This window comes from Chlorocebus sabaeus, chromosome 5 (assembly GCF_047675955.1).
Source record: "Chlorocebus sabaeus isolate Y175 chromosome 5, mChlSab1.0.hap1, whole genome shotgun sequence".
Classification (NCBI taxonomy): Eukaryota; Metazoa; Chordata; class Mammalia; order Primates; family Cercopithecidae; genus Chlorocebus; species Chlorocebus sabaeus.
The window spans coordinates 71,354,763-71,367,871 of record NC_132908.1 but is presented as its reverse complement, the minus strand read 5'-3'; the positions used below and the strand labels follow the sequence as shown (position 1 = coordinate 71,367,871).

At 52.4% G+C, this 13,109-nt stretch overlaps 1 protein-coding gene across 2 annotated transcripts in view; it reads left to right on the top strand.

Moving 5' to 3' along the window:
* Positions 1 to 12,365, top strand: part of FA2H (fatty acid 2-hydroxylase) — a 62,703-nt gene extending 50,338 nt beyond the window's left edge. Inside the window, exons 5-7 of one of the 2 annotated variants that reach the window (XM_007993632.3) lie at positions 6,146 to 6,318; positions 8,730 to 8,901; positions 11,045 to 12,365. In XM_007993632.3, coding sequence (XP_007991823.1) covers positions 6,146 to 6,318; positions 8,730 to 8,901; positions 11,045 to 11,124 — 425 coding nt within the window. In that variant the 3' untranslated portion in view covers positions 11,125 to 12,365. Of the gene's footprint in view, positions 1 to 6,145; positions 6,319 to 8,648; positions 8,902 to 11,044 lie in introns of both variants that reach the window. The other variant, XM_007993631.3, reaches the window with a different exon arrangement.
* Positions 12,366 to 13,109: the final 744 nt, after the last annotated feature.

Sequence of the window (13,109 nt, the reverse complement as noted above, 5' to 3'; positions counted from 1 at the left end):
CCTGGCAAGCGCCTCCAAGTACATGCCACCTGCCCTGTGGTCTGTCTGTCCTGGCTATGAGCTTCCTGAGCTGCTCTCACTCTGCCAGGGGCACCTCTTTTCCCCGCAGTCCGCAAGTCAAGTGCCTGAATGGTTGAGATGAGAGGGGCCGCGGTCACGGCACCAGGAGCTTCTTTTATCCACCTGAGTCAAGGCTGAGCAAGTTGCAGAAAGTTCCCCCAGATCCAGCCCAGAGCTGCCCCTGGTCACCGAGGGTTACTGCGGGCATCTCTTGAGCCATGGTTGTCCTGTTCTGCCCACGCTGAATAGCTCAGGCACAGCACAGGGCTTGTTGCTCAGAAGTCCTGCTCACTGAATCACCCACTGTCTGCCCGACACTCCCCTAACAATCACAAACAGTGGCAGGGCCGCCAGGGCTGGCAGCCGGAGGGGGAAGGGGACGCTGAGGCTTTGGCCCAGGTCCCTCTGCTGGATTCCTCCAGAGATGCCACTCAGTACCAGCTCCGGCCGGATGGGCAGACAGGGGTGATGCTGGGGTGAGGGGGCGGGCAGAGGTTTGACCTATCGGAGAGGACTTTCCTGTGTGGCAAGGAGGATGATTTGAGGGCTCGGTCAGCCACACGGCCTCGGCAGAGAGCTGAAATGTGCCTGTCTTATAAAGGTCCAGTGTAGAGGGTTAGTAAGCCTGTGACCACGATGCCAGGGATGGGGGCATGAGAGATATGTCTCCACGTGCCTCCTTCAGCCCCCAGCTTGTCATGCAAGGCACAAGCCGCAGGCAGAGAAAATAAGAGCTCAGAAAGCAGGGCAAGGAGAGGCTCGGCGGGGTCCCAGTGCAGCTGCTGGACAAAGGACACACTGGAATCAATACAGAAGAGTCAGGGTGCCAAGAAGCAGTGGAAGCTGAACGGAGACACCAGTTCAAGGCTGACATTCCTAGATGCGCACATGAAAATGCTTTCAAAAGCCGGGGGGACAGGGGAGAGGGGGCAGCGCTGCATACTCAGGATGGCTCCAGAGCAGCTTCTGAGAGCATGTTAGAGCGAGCAGCATCCTGGAGAGGAGGGGCAGGAAGGCCTCTGGTGGGGTGGTGTGCAGGGCCCGACAGAGGCCAGGACCTGAGTCTGTGCCAGAGAGTGCTCCCATATGTCCAGTCCTTTCCTTACCAATAAGAGAGCTAAGGCCGGGTGCGGAGGCTCACGCCTATAATCCCAGCACTTTGGGAGACCTAGGCGGGTGGATCACCTGAGGTCAGAAGTTTGAAACAAGCCTGGCCAACATGGTGAAACCCAGTCTCTACTAAAAATACAAAAATTAGCCGGGCATGGTGGTGCATGCCTGTAGTCCCAGCTACTCAGGAGGCTGAGGCAGGAGAATCGTTTGAACCCGGGAGGCAGAGGTTGCAGTGAACCAAGATCATGCCCCTGCATCCCAGCCTGGGTGACAGAGTGAGATTCTGTCTCAAAAAAAAAAAAAAAAAGGAAAAGAAAATATAATGTTAATGTTATTATATAATATGACATATATACTCATCATATAATCAGATATTCTGTTACATCCATCCTAACTACAACATGGGTAGGGTGTTTCCCTGAGAAAACTGTAACACCTGGGTGGTGCCGAGCCAGGATTTGAATCCAGGTCTGCAAATTTAATGCCGGTGCTCTCTGCACTTCACCGAAGTGACCTGAAGGACCCCAGAGGTATCAGGGCTTCCCTGGAAGCAGGGTCTCTCACCAAGCAGCCTAGCCCAGCTAAGACTCAGTGGGAGAGGGCTCACTTGAACCTGACTCCTTTGGTAATGTGTGGATGTCAGTAACCCCAGCCCCCCAGAAAGGAAACCCAAGAGGAGGTGGGCGGGAAGAAGGAGGAAGATGGTTGACCTCATTTGGGAGGTGTTCAAGGTGGGGGTATGGACAACCACAGGGGGCTGTCCAGCAGGGAGTGGCCACCCAGGGTGGAATTGGTGTAGAGCTCGGTGGAGTTGGTGTAGAGCTTCGGTCGCCAGCACGTGGAAGAGGAAGGGATTGAGCTGAGAGGCAGAGGGTCCAGGCTTGGACCCTGGGGACAGAGGCAGAGTTTCCAAGATGGAGCCTGAGCAGGAAGATCCAGAGAAGAGGAGAAAAGCCAAGTGTGGCAGCAGGCAGAAGCTGGAGCTATGGATTCCGACCTTATTGCTCCCAGATCTTTTGAGAATTTGAGAAACTGTGGACACACGACAGAGAAAAAATGCCCATAGATGTACAATTTGATATATCAGCAAGTTCACAGACACCCTGTAATCCAACTTAGGACCCTTAGATATTCATAAGCCTTAGGTTAAATGCCTAGGCAGTTGCAGATTGAAGAAGAAAGTAGTGTTAATCTCATATGCCACAGCTAGGTTAGAGGTGGACTAAAAAAATTGCTTAGATTTGGCAAGAAAGACATCATGAATAGCCTTTGAAGTTCTGGTGGTTTGGGGCAGAAGACAGATTTTTTTTTTTTTTTTTTTTTTTTTTTTTGAGATGGAGTTTCACTCTTTTTGCCCATGCTAGAGTGCAATGGCACAATCTTGGCTCACCGCAACCTCTGCCTCCCGGGAAGCTGAGATTACAGGCATGCGCCACCATGCCCAGCTAATTTTTGTATTTTTTGGGACGGGGTTTCACCATGTTTGTCAGGCTGGTGTCGAACTCCCGGCCTCAGCTGATCCACCCAGCTTGGCCTCCCAAAGTGCTACAATTACAGGCATGAGCCACTGCACCTGGCCCAGAAGACAGATTTTTAAGGACTTGACAAGTCGATGGGAAGTGGCAAAGTGGAGCCATGAGTCCAAACTACCTTTTTTTTCTTTTTTCTTTTTGAGACATGGTCTTGCCAGGCTGGAGTGCAGTGGTGCAATCACAGCTCACTGCAGGCTTGAACTACTGGGCTCAAGTGATCCCCCTGCCTCAGCCTTCTCAGTAGCTGGGACTACAGGCATGAGCCACCACTCGCAGCTAATTTTTTACTTTTTGTTGAGGCAGGGTCTCACTGTGTTGTCCAGGTCAGCCTCAAACTCCTGGGCTCAAACGGTCCTCCCACCTCAGCCACTTTGAGATTACAGACATGAGCCCCCATGTTCAGCCTAGCCTGGCTTTTTCAGAGCCTTGATGAAGAAGGGGCTGAGTCCATGATGGGAAAGTCTTGCCTTGCTCAGAAAGATGAGCAGAAGAGCCAGGAGAAAAGGAGAGACTGAAGGAGCCCAGAGGAGTCCCTTGGGAGGGAGGATGGGAGGAGGCGGCTGAGGGCTTTGCACCGCCAAACAGGGGGAGTCTGGCAAGTCATGGACTGTGGGCCTCCACGTCCTCACTCATGCAGGCAATGCAGGACTTCCCCTGGAAGGCTGTGGTGAGATGAAATAGAAAGTAATCCATGGAACACTCTTGAAGGGTGCCTGGCACACAGGAATCAGTGAGGACACATCTGCTGTTACTGTTGCTCTGAGCATCCAGCGCCCGCGTGCCGGTGCACGCCTCTGCCCTGAGAAACAAGGAAGATGCACCAGGGTACCGGCAGAATGTGGTGTGCTTGGAAGTTGGGGGGAGTATGTGGAGGGGATAGTTCATCCCCAACCCCGGGGCCTCTCTTCTCTGTAAAGTAGGAGGCTGGATGGAAGGAGAGGCGGTAAAGGGGAGTAGGGAATGTCCAAGGGCAGTGGGGAGGGAGCTGAACTTGAAGATGCACAGGGATCATCCATCAGGCTGGGTCTAGGGTCTTACAGAGGTCAAAGGTGCCAGACCCACAGCCGTGTGACTCTCCGTGCCCAGCAGCTTCGGTATGGGTACAGAGAAAGGTTCCCGCGCTGACCCAGGGGTGAGGGTTCATGGATGCAGGTGAGGGAGATGGAGTAGGGGTTAAAAGAGAATGACTAGGCCGAGTGTCGTGGCTCACGCCTGTAATCCCAGCATTCTGGTAGGCCGAGGTGGGTGGATCACTTGAGGTCAGGAGTTTGAGACCAGTCTGACCAACATGGTGAAACCCCGTCTCTACTAAAAATACAAAAATTAGCTGGACAGGGTGGTGGGTGCCTATAATCCCAGCTATCCGGGAGGCTGAGGCAGGAGAATCACTTGAACCTGGGAGGCAGAAGTTGCAGTGAGCCAAGATCGTGCCATTGCACTCCAGCCTGGGTGACAAGAGCGAAACTCTGCCTCACAAAGAAAGAAAAAGAGAGAATGGCTAGCTTTGGAAAACAGTCTGGCTGTTCCTCAAAAGGTTAAACATAGAGTTATGATACAACTCAACAGTACCACTCCTGGGCTTATACTCAAGAGAAAGGACAACATCTGTTCACACCGAAACCTCTACACGAATGTGCATAGCAGCACTATTCACCATTGCCAAGAGCTACCAACAGCCCAGGTGTCCCTCAACTAATGGATGGACGAATACATTTTGAATATCATTCAGCCTTAAAAAGGAATGGAGTTCTAATACATGCTACAACATGGGTGAACCTTGAATATATTTGGTAGGAGAAGCCAGTCATAAAAGACCATACATCATATGATTCAATTGATGTGAAATGTCCAGAATGGGCAAATCCAACAAAGAGAAAGTAGACCTGTGGCTTCCTAGGGTTGGGAGGGTCTGAGAGAAAAGGAGAGTGGCTGCTAATGGGTACAGGGGTTTGGGGGGAAGTGATAAAAATGTTGTAAAATTGACTGGGGTGATGGTTTAACAACTCTGTGAATGTACTAAAAAGCACTGAATTATATATTTTATTTGGATGAATTATATGGATGTGAATTAGATTTCGATAAAGCTGTTATTTAAGAAGAGAGAAGATATGGCCAAAGCTATGGTTTGTGGAGAAAAGAAAGCTAAGAGGATGAGGATGGGCCGGGCACGGTGGCTCACGTCCGTAATCCCAGAAATTTGGGAGGCTGAAGTGGGCAGATCCCTTGAGGTCAGGAGTTCAAGACCAGCCTGGACAACATGGTGAAACCCCATCTCTACTAAAAGTATAAAAATTAGCCAGGTGTGGTGGTGCACACCTGTAATCCCAGCTACTCGGGAGGCTGAGGCAGGAGAATCGCTTGAACTCGGGAGGTGGAAGGTGCAGTGAGCTCAGATCACACCACTGCACTCCAGCCTAGGCAACAGAGCAAGACTCTATCTCAAAAAAAAAGGATGAGGATGAATATGGAGAAAACAGGAACGAGAGCTGAAATCTCCATGAGGTCAAAGAATGAATGAGGTAGAGGAAAGAGCTGAAAGCCGCTAGGACTGCAGGCTGTCTCCAGAGGGTGATTGGAAACTTGTGCTTGAAGATGGTGCCCTGTCTCCAGTCTTCTCTCCACCCAGGCTGATCATCTTCAGTGTTCTCACATCTTCCTCCTGTGCTATGATTTCAGGTCTTGTCTGTTGAGATCTCAGTGCTTGTTTTTTCTTGTCCTTCCTACCCCACAGTCCCTGGTGGTTCACACTTTCCATCGTTAACACCCTGAAGGCTGGGCACAGTGGCTCACTCCTGTTATCTCGGCACTTTGGGAGGCCAGGGCGAGAGAATTGTTTGAGTCCAGGAGTTTGAGACCAGCCTGGGCAACATAGCAAGATGTTATCTCTACAAAAAATATAAAAAATAAAAATAAATTAAAAATTAGCTGGGTGCGGTGGCATGTGCCCGTGATCCCAGCTACTTGAGAGACTGAGGTGGAAGGATCGCTTGAGCCTCGGAAGGGGAGGCTGCAGTAAGCTGCAATCACACCACTGCACTCCAGCACTCCAGTCTTCCAACCTGGGAGACAGAGATACCTTGTCTCAAAATAATAATAACAACGCCCTGGCTCAGGAGTGTCGTCTCCAATGTCCTTGGGGCAAGGTCACCCTTCCAGGTAAAGGCCCAGCCACAGCCACTCCTCCCACAGCCTCTGTAAAGAGGACATCAGGCCTCCAACCAGTGTCCCATCGCTCCTGTAAAGGACCCCCAGACCCAGACCAGAGCCTTGCAGCCTCCTTCCCATTTTGACCCAAGGGCCCCAGCAGTATGGCCTGGCCTCATAGCTGTCCAACAGAGAGCAGCAGCTCCCAAGCTGATGGGGATGGTGAGGTGGGGACACGTGGAGCTACCAGGCTGCTGTGCACCGGTCCTCACCTCGCTCTCCCTGCCACCCTGCAGAGTATGCGCTGGCAGTGCCCAAGTCCATGTTCCCTGGGCTCTTCATGCTGGGGATATTCCTCTGGAGCCTCATCGAGTACCTCATCCACCGCTTCCTGTTCCACATGAAGCCCCCCAGCGACAGCTATTACCTCATCATGCTGCACTTCGTCATGCATGGCCAGCACCACAAGGTGAGTGGGGTGGGATCCCAGCCCGGAACTAGCGTGTGCAGCGCGAGGGGGCCCGGCAGCCGGTGGCAGCTTCAGGTGCTGCGGAGCCTCCTGGGAGTCTGGCTGTGGGTTGGGAGCGACAGGACGTTTGATGTGATTCACAGGGGCAACTGGGTTGGGCATCCGAACCTGAGCCAGGCAGGGACAGTGTGGACCCCAGGCCCTCTGCACCTTGTTTATGCATCACCTTTAATCCTCGAAACAACTCATTCATTCGTTCATTCATTCAGCAAATGCCCAGTGAGTGCCTCCTGTGTGCAAGACACTGTTCTAGACATCATTGAACAAAACAAAAAGCCTTGTCCTCCTGGAGCTTGTCCTGAAAACAGTCCCATAGTTCTCCCTGTTCCACAGAGCAGGAGACTGAGGCCTAGGGGAACTAAGGAACTTGTCCCAGGTCACATTTGCCACAGCCAGGATGTCGTATCCCATTCTGGGGATTCCAGAGTCTGCGCTCTCAATCACCCTTCCCCTGAGGCCCTTCAAGGACTCCACGACAGTCCCAGAAGCTGGCCCTAGAAGACAGGTCTGCCCAAAGGAAGCTGCCTCCCCCGTACCCCCCACTGCCTCTCTGTCGCCGCACTGTGCTCTCCTTGGCCCGTCCCAGGCTGTTCCCTGGCTGGTCTCCACACTCTGTTCTCTGCTGGGCGTAAATCACAGGAAATGTGGCAGATATGATACTTTCGGGACACTAGTTTAGACCCTGATGTTGCTGAAACTGAACGTGGATTTCATCTTGGTTTCCCAGCAGCAACTTAATCTGGTTCATCTCGATGAGCCAATTCAGGGTTTAATCGGCCCCCTGGGAGTTCTCAGGGTGGTCGGCTGTGGTCCTCCCGGCTCTCCCCAGAGTTGATCTGCATCCTTGGGGGCTTTCCTAGGGGCCAGAATCGGGGTGGGTGCCCCGTCCTCAGGTACACTCTCAGAGGTAGCGCACCCGGGCCTGGCCTGTGTCCTCCAGCCTCCCTCTGCTCTCCAGAGCTCACTGCAGCTCTGCGGCGTCCCTTGCCCCGTTTGTGAAGCCTTTTCAGATCCACTGCCCCATCAGCTGTCTTTCCCACCCACAGGGGACACAAGAACCTTCTGGGGACCTGCTCAGGCTATTCTGGGGCCCCAGGGGCTGTCTCAGGCTCTCTCTCCTGGGACATTTCCACCCCAGTCTGTCCAGTTCCCTGCTGCCACACCACGAGGACCCGAGGAGATTGTGTGGCCTGTAGCCACGTGGGCTCCAATCAGGAATGTGTTCTCAGATCCCCAAACCTATCCATCTAAGGATCCTGATCCAGCTGTGACCTGGAGCTGGCCCATGCCAGCTTGCAAGGGCACCTGTGCACATCCTTTCCTGTTTCCGTACCAGTGATGCCACCTCGGCGCTCGAAGGCACCAGGGCAGGAGTTTTTACACCGCAGGAATTAGCAAACACTACCAATCAGGGCTCTCCCCCCACTCCTTTTATTTCCCCCTCCCTCGTTCCCCAGCTCTCTCCCTTCCTCCTTTTCCTGAGAGCTGGTTTTCCAGCACATCACTGGTCCTGTTGTTCTGGGTCTGAAGGGAGGGAGGCCCACGCCAGCACCTCACTGTCGCTGTCACCTGCTTTCGCTCTCTCTCCTCCCCAGCCCAGAGAGGCTGCAGGATTCTCTTCTCAGAATCCTGACCAAGCCATAGCTAAGATCTCATCTCTATGCCAGGCCCTCAGCTTCTGAAGCTCAAGGGCCATGGTAAAGCAGTGTTCGCTGGTTCACTGTGGCGACACCCCCTTGGAACAAAAAAGGCCTCCTGTTTGGACATGGGGGTGGGGAGGACACCTCTAGTGACACTTCAGGGTCATCCCACCGCAGAGGCTGCATTAACCTCAGCCGCCCTCAGTGCCTTGCTCACCCAGACAACATCAGGCCTCAGTCTAGGTGCCTTCCCCAGAATGCCCCTCTAGCCAGGGGCATGGCATTTAGGGATGGGATATCTCTCTAGCACCTGACAAATTCCAGAGTCACAGTGGCCTCTAGAGCATGAGATGGGTGCTGAGCTGCCAGCACACCCCGCCCATCCTGCCCATCCCATGTTCCTCTGCAATCTGCCAGGTCCCTTCCGGGCTCGCAAATGGGGAGTAAGACAATCTCTCCAGGTCTTCCAGACGTGGTGACCCGCCCTCCCCAAAGCCACCAAAAGTGCCAAGCCTATGCAGTGGAATGTCTGGGCCGCTCTGTCCCTGTCCTCTGCAGGGAGCGGCCCGAGCTTGGCCAGCTGCCAAGGCCCCTGGCTGCCTCCTGACGCCCAAGCCTCTCCATCTGCAGGCACCCTTCGACGGCTCCCGCCTGGTCTTCCCCCCTGTGCCAGCCTCCCTGGTGATCGGCGTCTTCTACTTGTGCCTGCAGCTCATCCTGCCCGAGGCGGTGGGGGGCACTGTGTTTGCAGGGGGCCTCCTGGGCTATGTCCTCTACGACATGACCCATTACTACCTACACTTTGGCTCGCCGCACAGGGGCTCCTACCTGTACAAGCTGAAGGCCCACCACGTCAAGCACCACTTTGCACATCAGAAGTCAGGTGAGGACAGGCCTGGGTTTCCCAGTTCCCTATGTGTGTTCATTGATTTATTTGCCAACTACCATTGAGCTCCTGGGAACGGTGAGGCACCGTTCCGTGTACTGGGCATATACAGAGGGTTCCGTCTACCCTCTTCCCTGGTGCAGACAGCTGTGCAGAGAGAGGCAAGGATATCAATAAATGGCAAAGATTTCGAACTGAGATAAATGCCATAAAGAAAATAAAGGGGCCGGGCGCGGTGGCTCACACCTGTAATCCCAGCCAAGGGGATTGGGAGGCTGAGGCAGGTGGATCCCTTGAGGTCAGGAGTTTGGGACCAGCCTGGCCAACATGGTGAAACCTGTCTCCACTAAAAATATGAAAATTAGTGGGGTGTGGTGGTGCCCACCTGTAATCTCAGCTACTTGGGAGGCTGAGGCGTGAGAATAGCTTGAATCCAGGAGGCAGAGGCTACAGTGAGCTAAGATTGCACCACTGCACTCCAGGCTGGGTGACAGAGCAAGGCTCTGTCTTAAAAAAAAAAAAAAAAAAAAAAAAAGAAGAAGAAGAAGAAAATAAATCAAGGTGATGGAATATCACATAGGTAGTAGGAGGGGCCCAGCGATTTCCATTGAAATATTATGTGGGCCACATAAGTGATTTTAAATTTTCTAGTGGCCACACTAAGACATGAAAATAAACAGATGAAAAGAATTTTAATAACATTTACTTAACCCAATATAAGCAAATTATTATTTCAACATGTAATCAACATTAAAAAATCATCAATGTCTGGGCGCAGGGGCTCAGGCCTATAATCCCAGCACTACGGGAGGCTGAGGCAGGGGATTGCTTGAAGCCAGGAGTTCCAGACCAGTCTGGGAAACACAGCAAGACCTTGTCTCTACATAAACAATTTTTAATTATCCGGGTGTGGTGATGTGCACCCGTAATCTCAGCTACCTAGAAGGCTGAGGCAAGAGGATCATTTGAGCCCAGGAGTTTGAGGCAGTAATGAGCTATGATCATGCTACCGCACCCCAGCCTGGGTGACAGAGCGAGACCCTTTCTGTAAAGTCTCTTTTTTAAAAAAAGTCATTAGCAACTCTTATACTATGTCTTTGAAATCTAAGGTGTATTTTGCACTTACAGCACATCTCAATTCAGATGCTAAAGTTTCACTGGAAATACTAGATCCATATCAATTCAGATACTAAAGTTTCATTGGAAATACTAGATCCGTATCTAGATTTTATAAATTTGCAAACAGTAGTTCACATAGGTAAGTTGCTCCAAACATGCTTAAAAATTGTCCAGTAACACACTTTAGGAGGCCGAGGTGGACGGATCACCTGAGGTCAGGAGTTCAGGACCAGCCTGGCCAACATGGTGAAACCCCCTCTCTACTAAAAATACAAAAAATTAGCTGGATGTGGTGGTGCGCACCTGTAATCCCAGCTACTCAGGAGGCTGAGGAAGGAGAATCTCTTGGATCCAGGAGGTGGAGGTTGCAGTGAGCCGAGATCATGCCACTGCACTCCAGCCTGGGCAACAGGAGCAAAACTCCGTCTCAAAAATAAATAAATAAAAATTTAAAAATTCCAGTAACTGAATCAAGCATCAGTTTTTACACTGACATGTTAATTCACCAGAATTAAATGAAGTTAGAAATTCAGTTTCTCTGGAGCTCTAGTCACATTTCTAGTGCTCAGTAGCCACGTGTGGCTAGGGGCTAGTTGGACAGCAGAGAGATTAAATGGTCCAGGTGTCATTGCAGAGGTGCCATTAGAGCTGAGACCCTAATGAAGAGAAACCAGCATCTGGCATCCCAGGAGTGACTGGTGCAAAGCCCTGAGGCAGGAATGAACTTGGTCCACAAGGAAGGGGAAGAAGATGGAGGTGGGGGGTGGGTGGGGGCCAGGTAACCTAGAAACGCAGGCCAGATAAGGAATTGGGGTTTATTCCAGCTTCGTGCTGGAGACAATAAAAAACACAGGTTCCCCGCCCTTGACTTCTGCCAGGATGACCTTGGGGGTTGGGAAGGCCAAGGGGACAGATATTGACATTGTCTCCACCTATTATCCCTACCCTGGCACCCTTCCCAAGCCAGTGCACGCCTGCTCCTTCAATGCTTCATCTTCTCCCCTTTTGTCTCCCTCTCTAGGATTTGGCATCAGCACTAAATTGTGGGATTACTGTTTCCACACCCTCATTCCAGAGAAACCCCACCTGAAGACGCAGTGACAACTCCCACCCGCTCTGTCCTGCCCTCAGCCCGGCCCTGGCCCCTTCCCAACCCCCACCCGCCATCCAGACCCCACTAAGAAGGTTGACTTGGCCAGGCGGGATGGGCTCTGTCCGGCCCTGCAGCCTAGTGGAAGGTGCCGAGGGGGCCCTGAGGCAGGACCGCCCTCCTGACCCCTAGCAGGAGGGTCACATCCACTTGGTGGCCAGGTGGCCCTTGGTGACCCTCTTCTTCCTGGAGGGTCCCTGCCTAGAGCTCAGCCCACAGGACTGCTTCAGGACCTGGCCACAGGTAGCAGCCTCAAGGGGAAATGAAGAAAACTGACTCCTCGTGGCCACCTGTGTCACCTTTGTGCCTTAGCGTCATGGACTGCCTAGGAGCTGCCTGCACGGCCCAGCTCTGCGTTCATAGTCAGGAATGGGTCTGTGGGACCTGTGGGCCCTGTCCTCCCTGCTGTCCTTTCTGGGGAGGCTTTGGTGGCTCTGAGGTGGACAAAGAGCTCTCGCAAGACGAGACAGCATGATGCCTCCCACAGTCCACCCCAGACCCTGGGGCAGCCCCTCTGGCCCTGCCAGCTGCCTGTGCCGTTGGGCCCAGGGTGGCTGGCAGGAGTGCCAGCTGCTTTCTTTAGGACCTGGCAGCTTCTCTAGCCATCCCTCCCCTGCCTCCAGAATCACAGCCCTTCTCCCCAAGGGAGGCTGAGGAGCCTTCTCCACTGGTGGCAGCCCCACCCCGTCCCCAGCCATTCTTGGCCTCCACCCTGCACAGGTGGGCTCAGCCCCCCACTCGGTCCTCCCCAGAAGTAGCCTCCCCTCAGTGCCTCACCTCCCCCTGCCTCCCAGCCTCCGCAGATGAGGTTCTTGCCCCTTCCTCCTCATAACCAAAACCCTCGCTGCTCCCAGGACGGTCTTATTTATAAACCAGACATGTGTTCTTAGTCTGGTCCCAGACCAAGGAGCTGGTCAGATGGCCCTTTCTAATCCTATGTGTTGAGTTTATGTAAAAAACATGGTTTCCTCCTGTTTTTGGTTCCTTTCTCACCCACAAACCATTACTACTTGAAACCTAAAAAAAAAAAAAAAACTCGCTGAGTGTAAAGGCTAAAGAGAAGCAGTTTGACAAACCTTGTGATTTGTACTGTTTACTGCAGAGCTATTTAAAGATTTTGGAATAAATATACAAAACTACAGTTGTGAAATAAAAAATTGTATATTTTGAAAAATAAAACACTGAAAAGAAACCAACAAAAATGAGTTGTTCATCAGACTCTCTCCTGGTTGGGAAGGGGCAGTGGTGTGCGGAGGGGTGGAGGGGCGGGGGTTGGTCCCCAGGGAGGGAGATTTTAGCCCTGACTAGGGTGGGTAGAATTGCTGGGGCATGGTGATGATTAAAAGCTGACCAACTCTCAGCTGGGCACGATGGCACCTGACTGTGATCCCAACACTTTGGGAGGCCAAGGGGGGAGGATCGTTTGAGGCCAGGTGTTCAAGACGAACCTGTCCAACATAGCAAAACTCCATATCTAAAAAGAAAAGAAAACAAGACAAAATAAACAAAACAAAAAAGCTAACTACTCTTATTCTGTCACTCAGCTTTATTCTGTTTCTAAATTCTCTGCAGACAGCATCTCCTCTTATTGCCTGCACCTGGGATGCATTGTGCCACAAACCAGTTTGGTCTGCCACTGGGGAGGGATCGCTTCTGGAGTTTAACCCCAACTGAGCTTCTAGCTGACGTTCCTAAAACAGGGAGAAAGGCTCCAGCAACAAATCCCCATAGTGGGAACTAGAACCTCAGGCAGCTCAGTCTCGGTGAAACTGTTGCTTGTCTTTTTCTGCTGCCCTATCAGAACCACCTAGGAAGCTGTCAAAGTGCAGCTCCAAGGCCTTGCACTCAGGGTCTAGTTCAGTAGGTCCTAGGGGGTTGGCCCTGGACTTGCCTGTCTGAGGACACAGAAGCAGAACAAGCTGATGTTGGGAGGCTC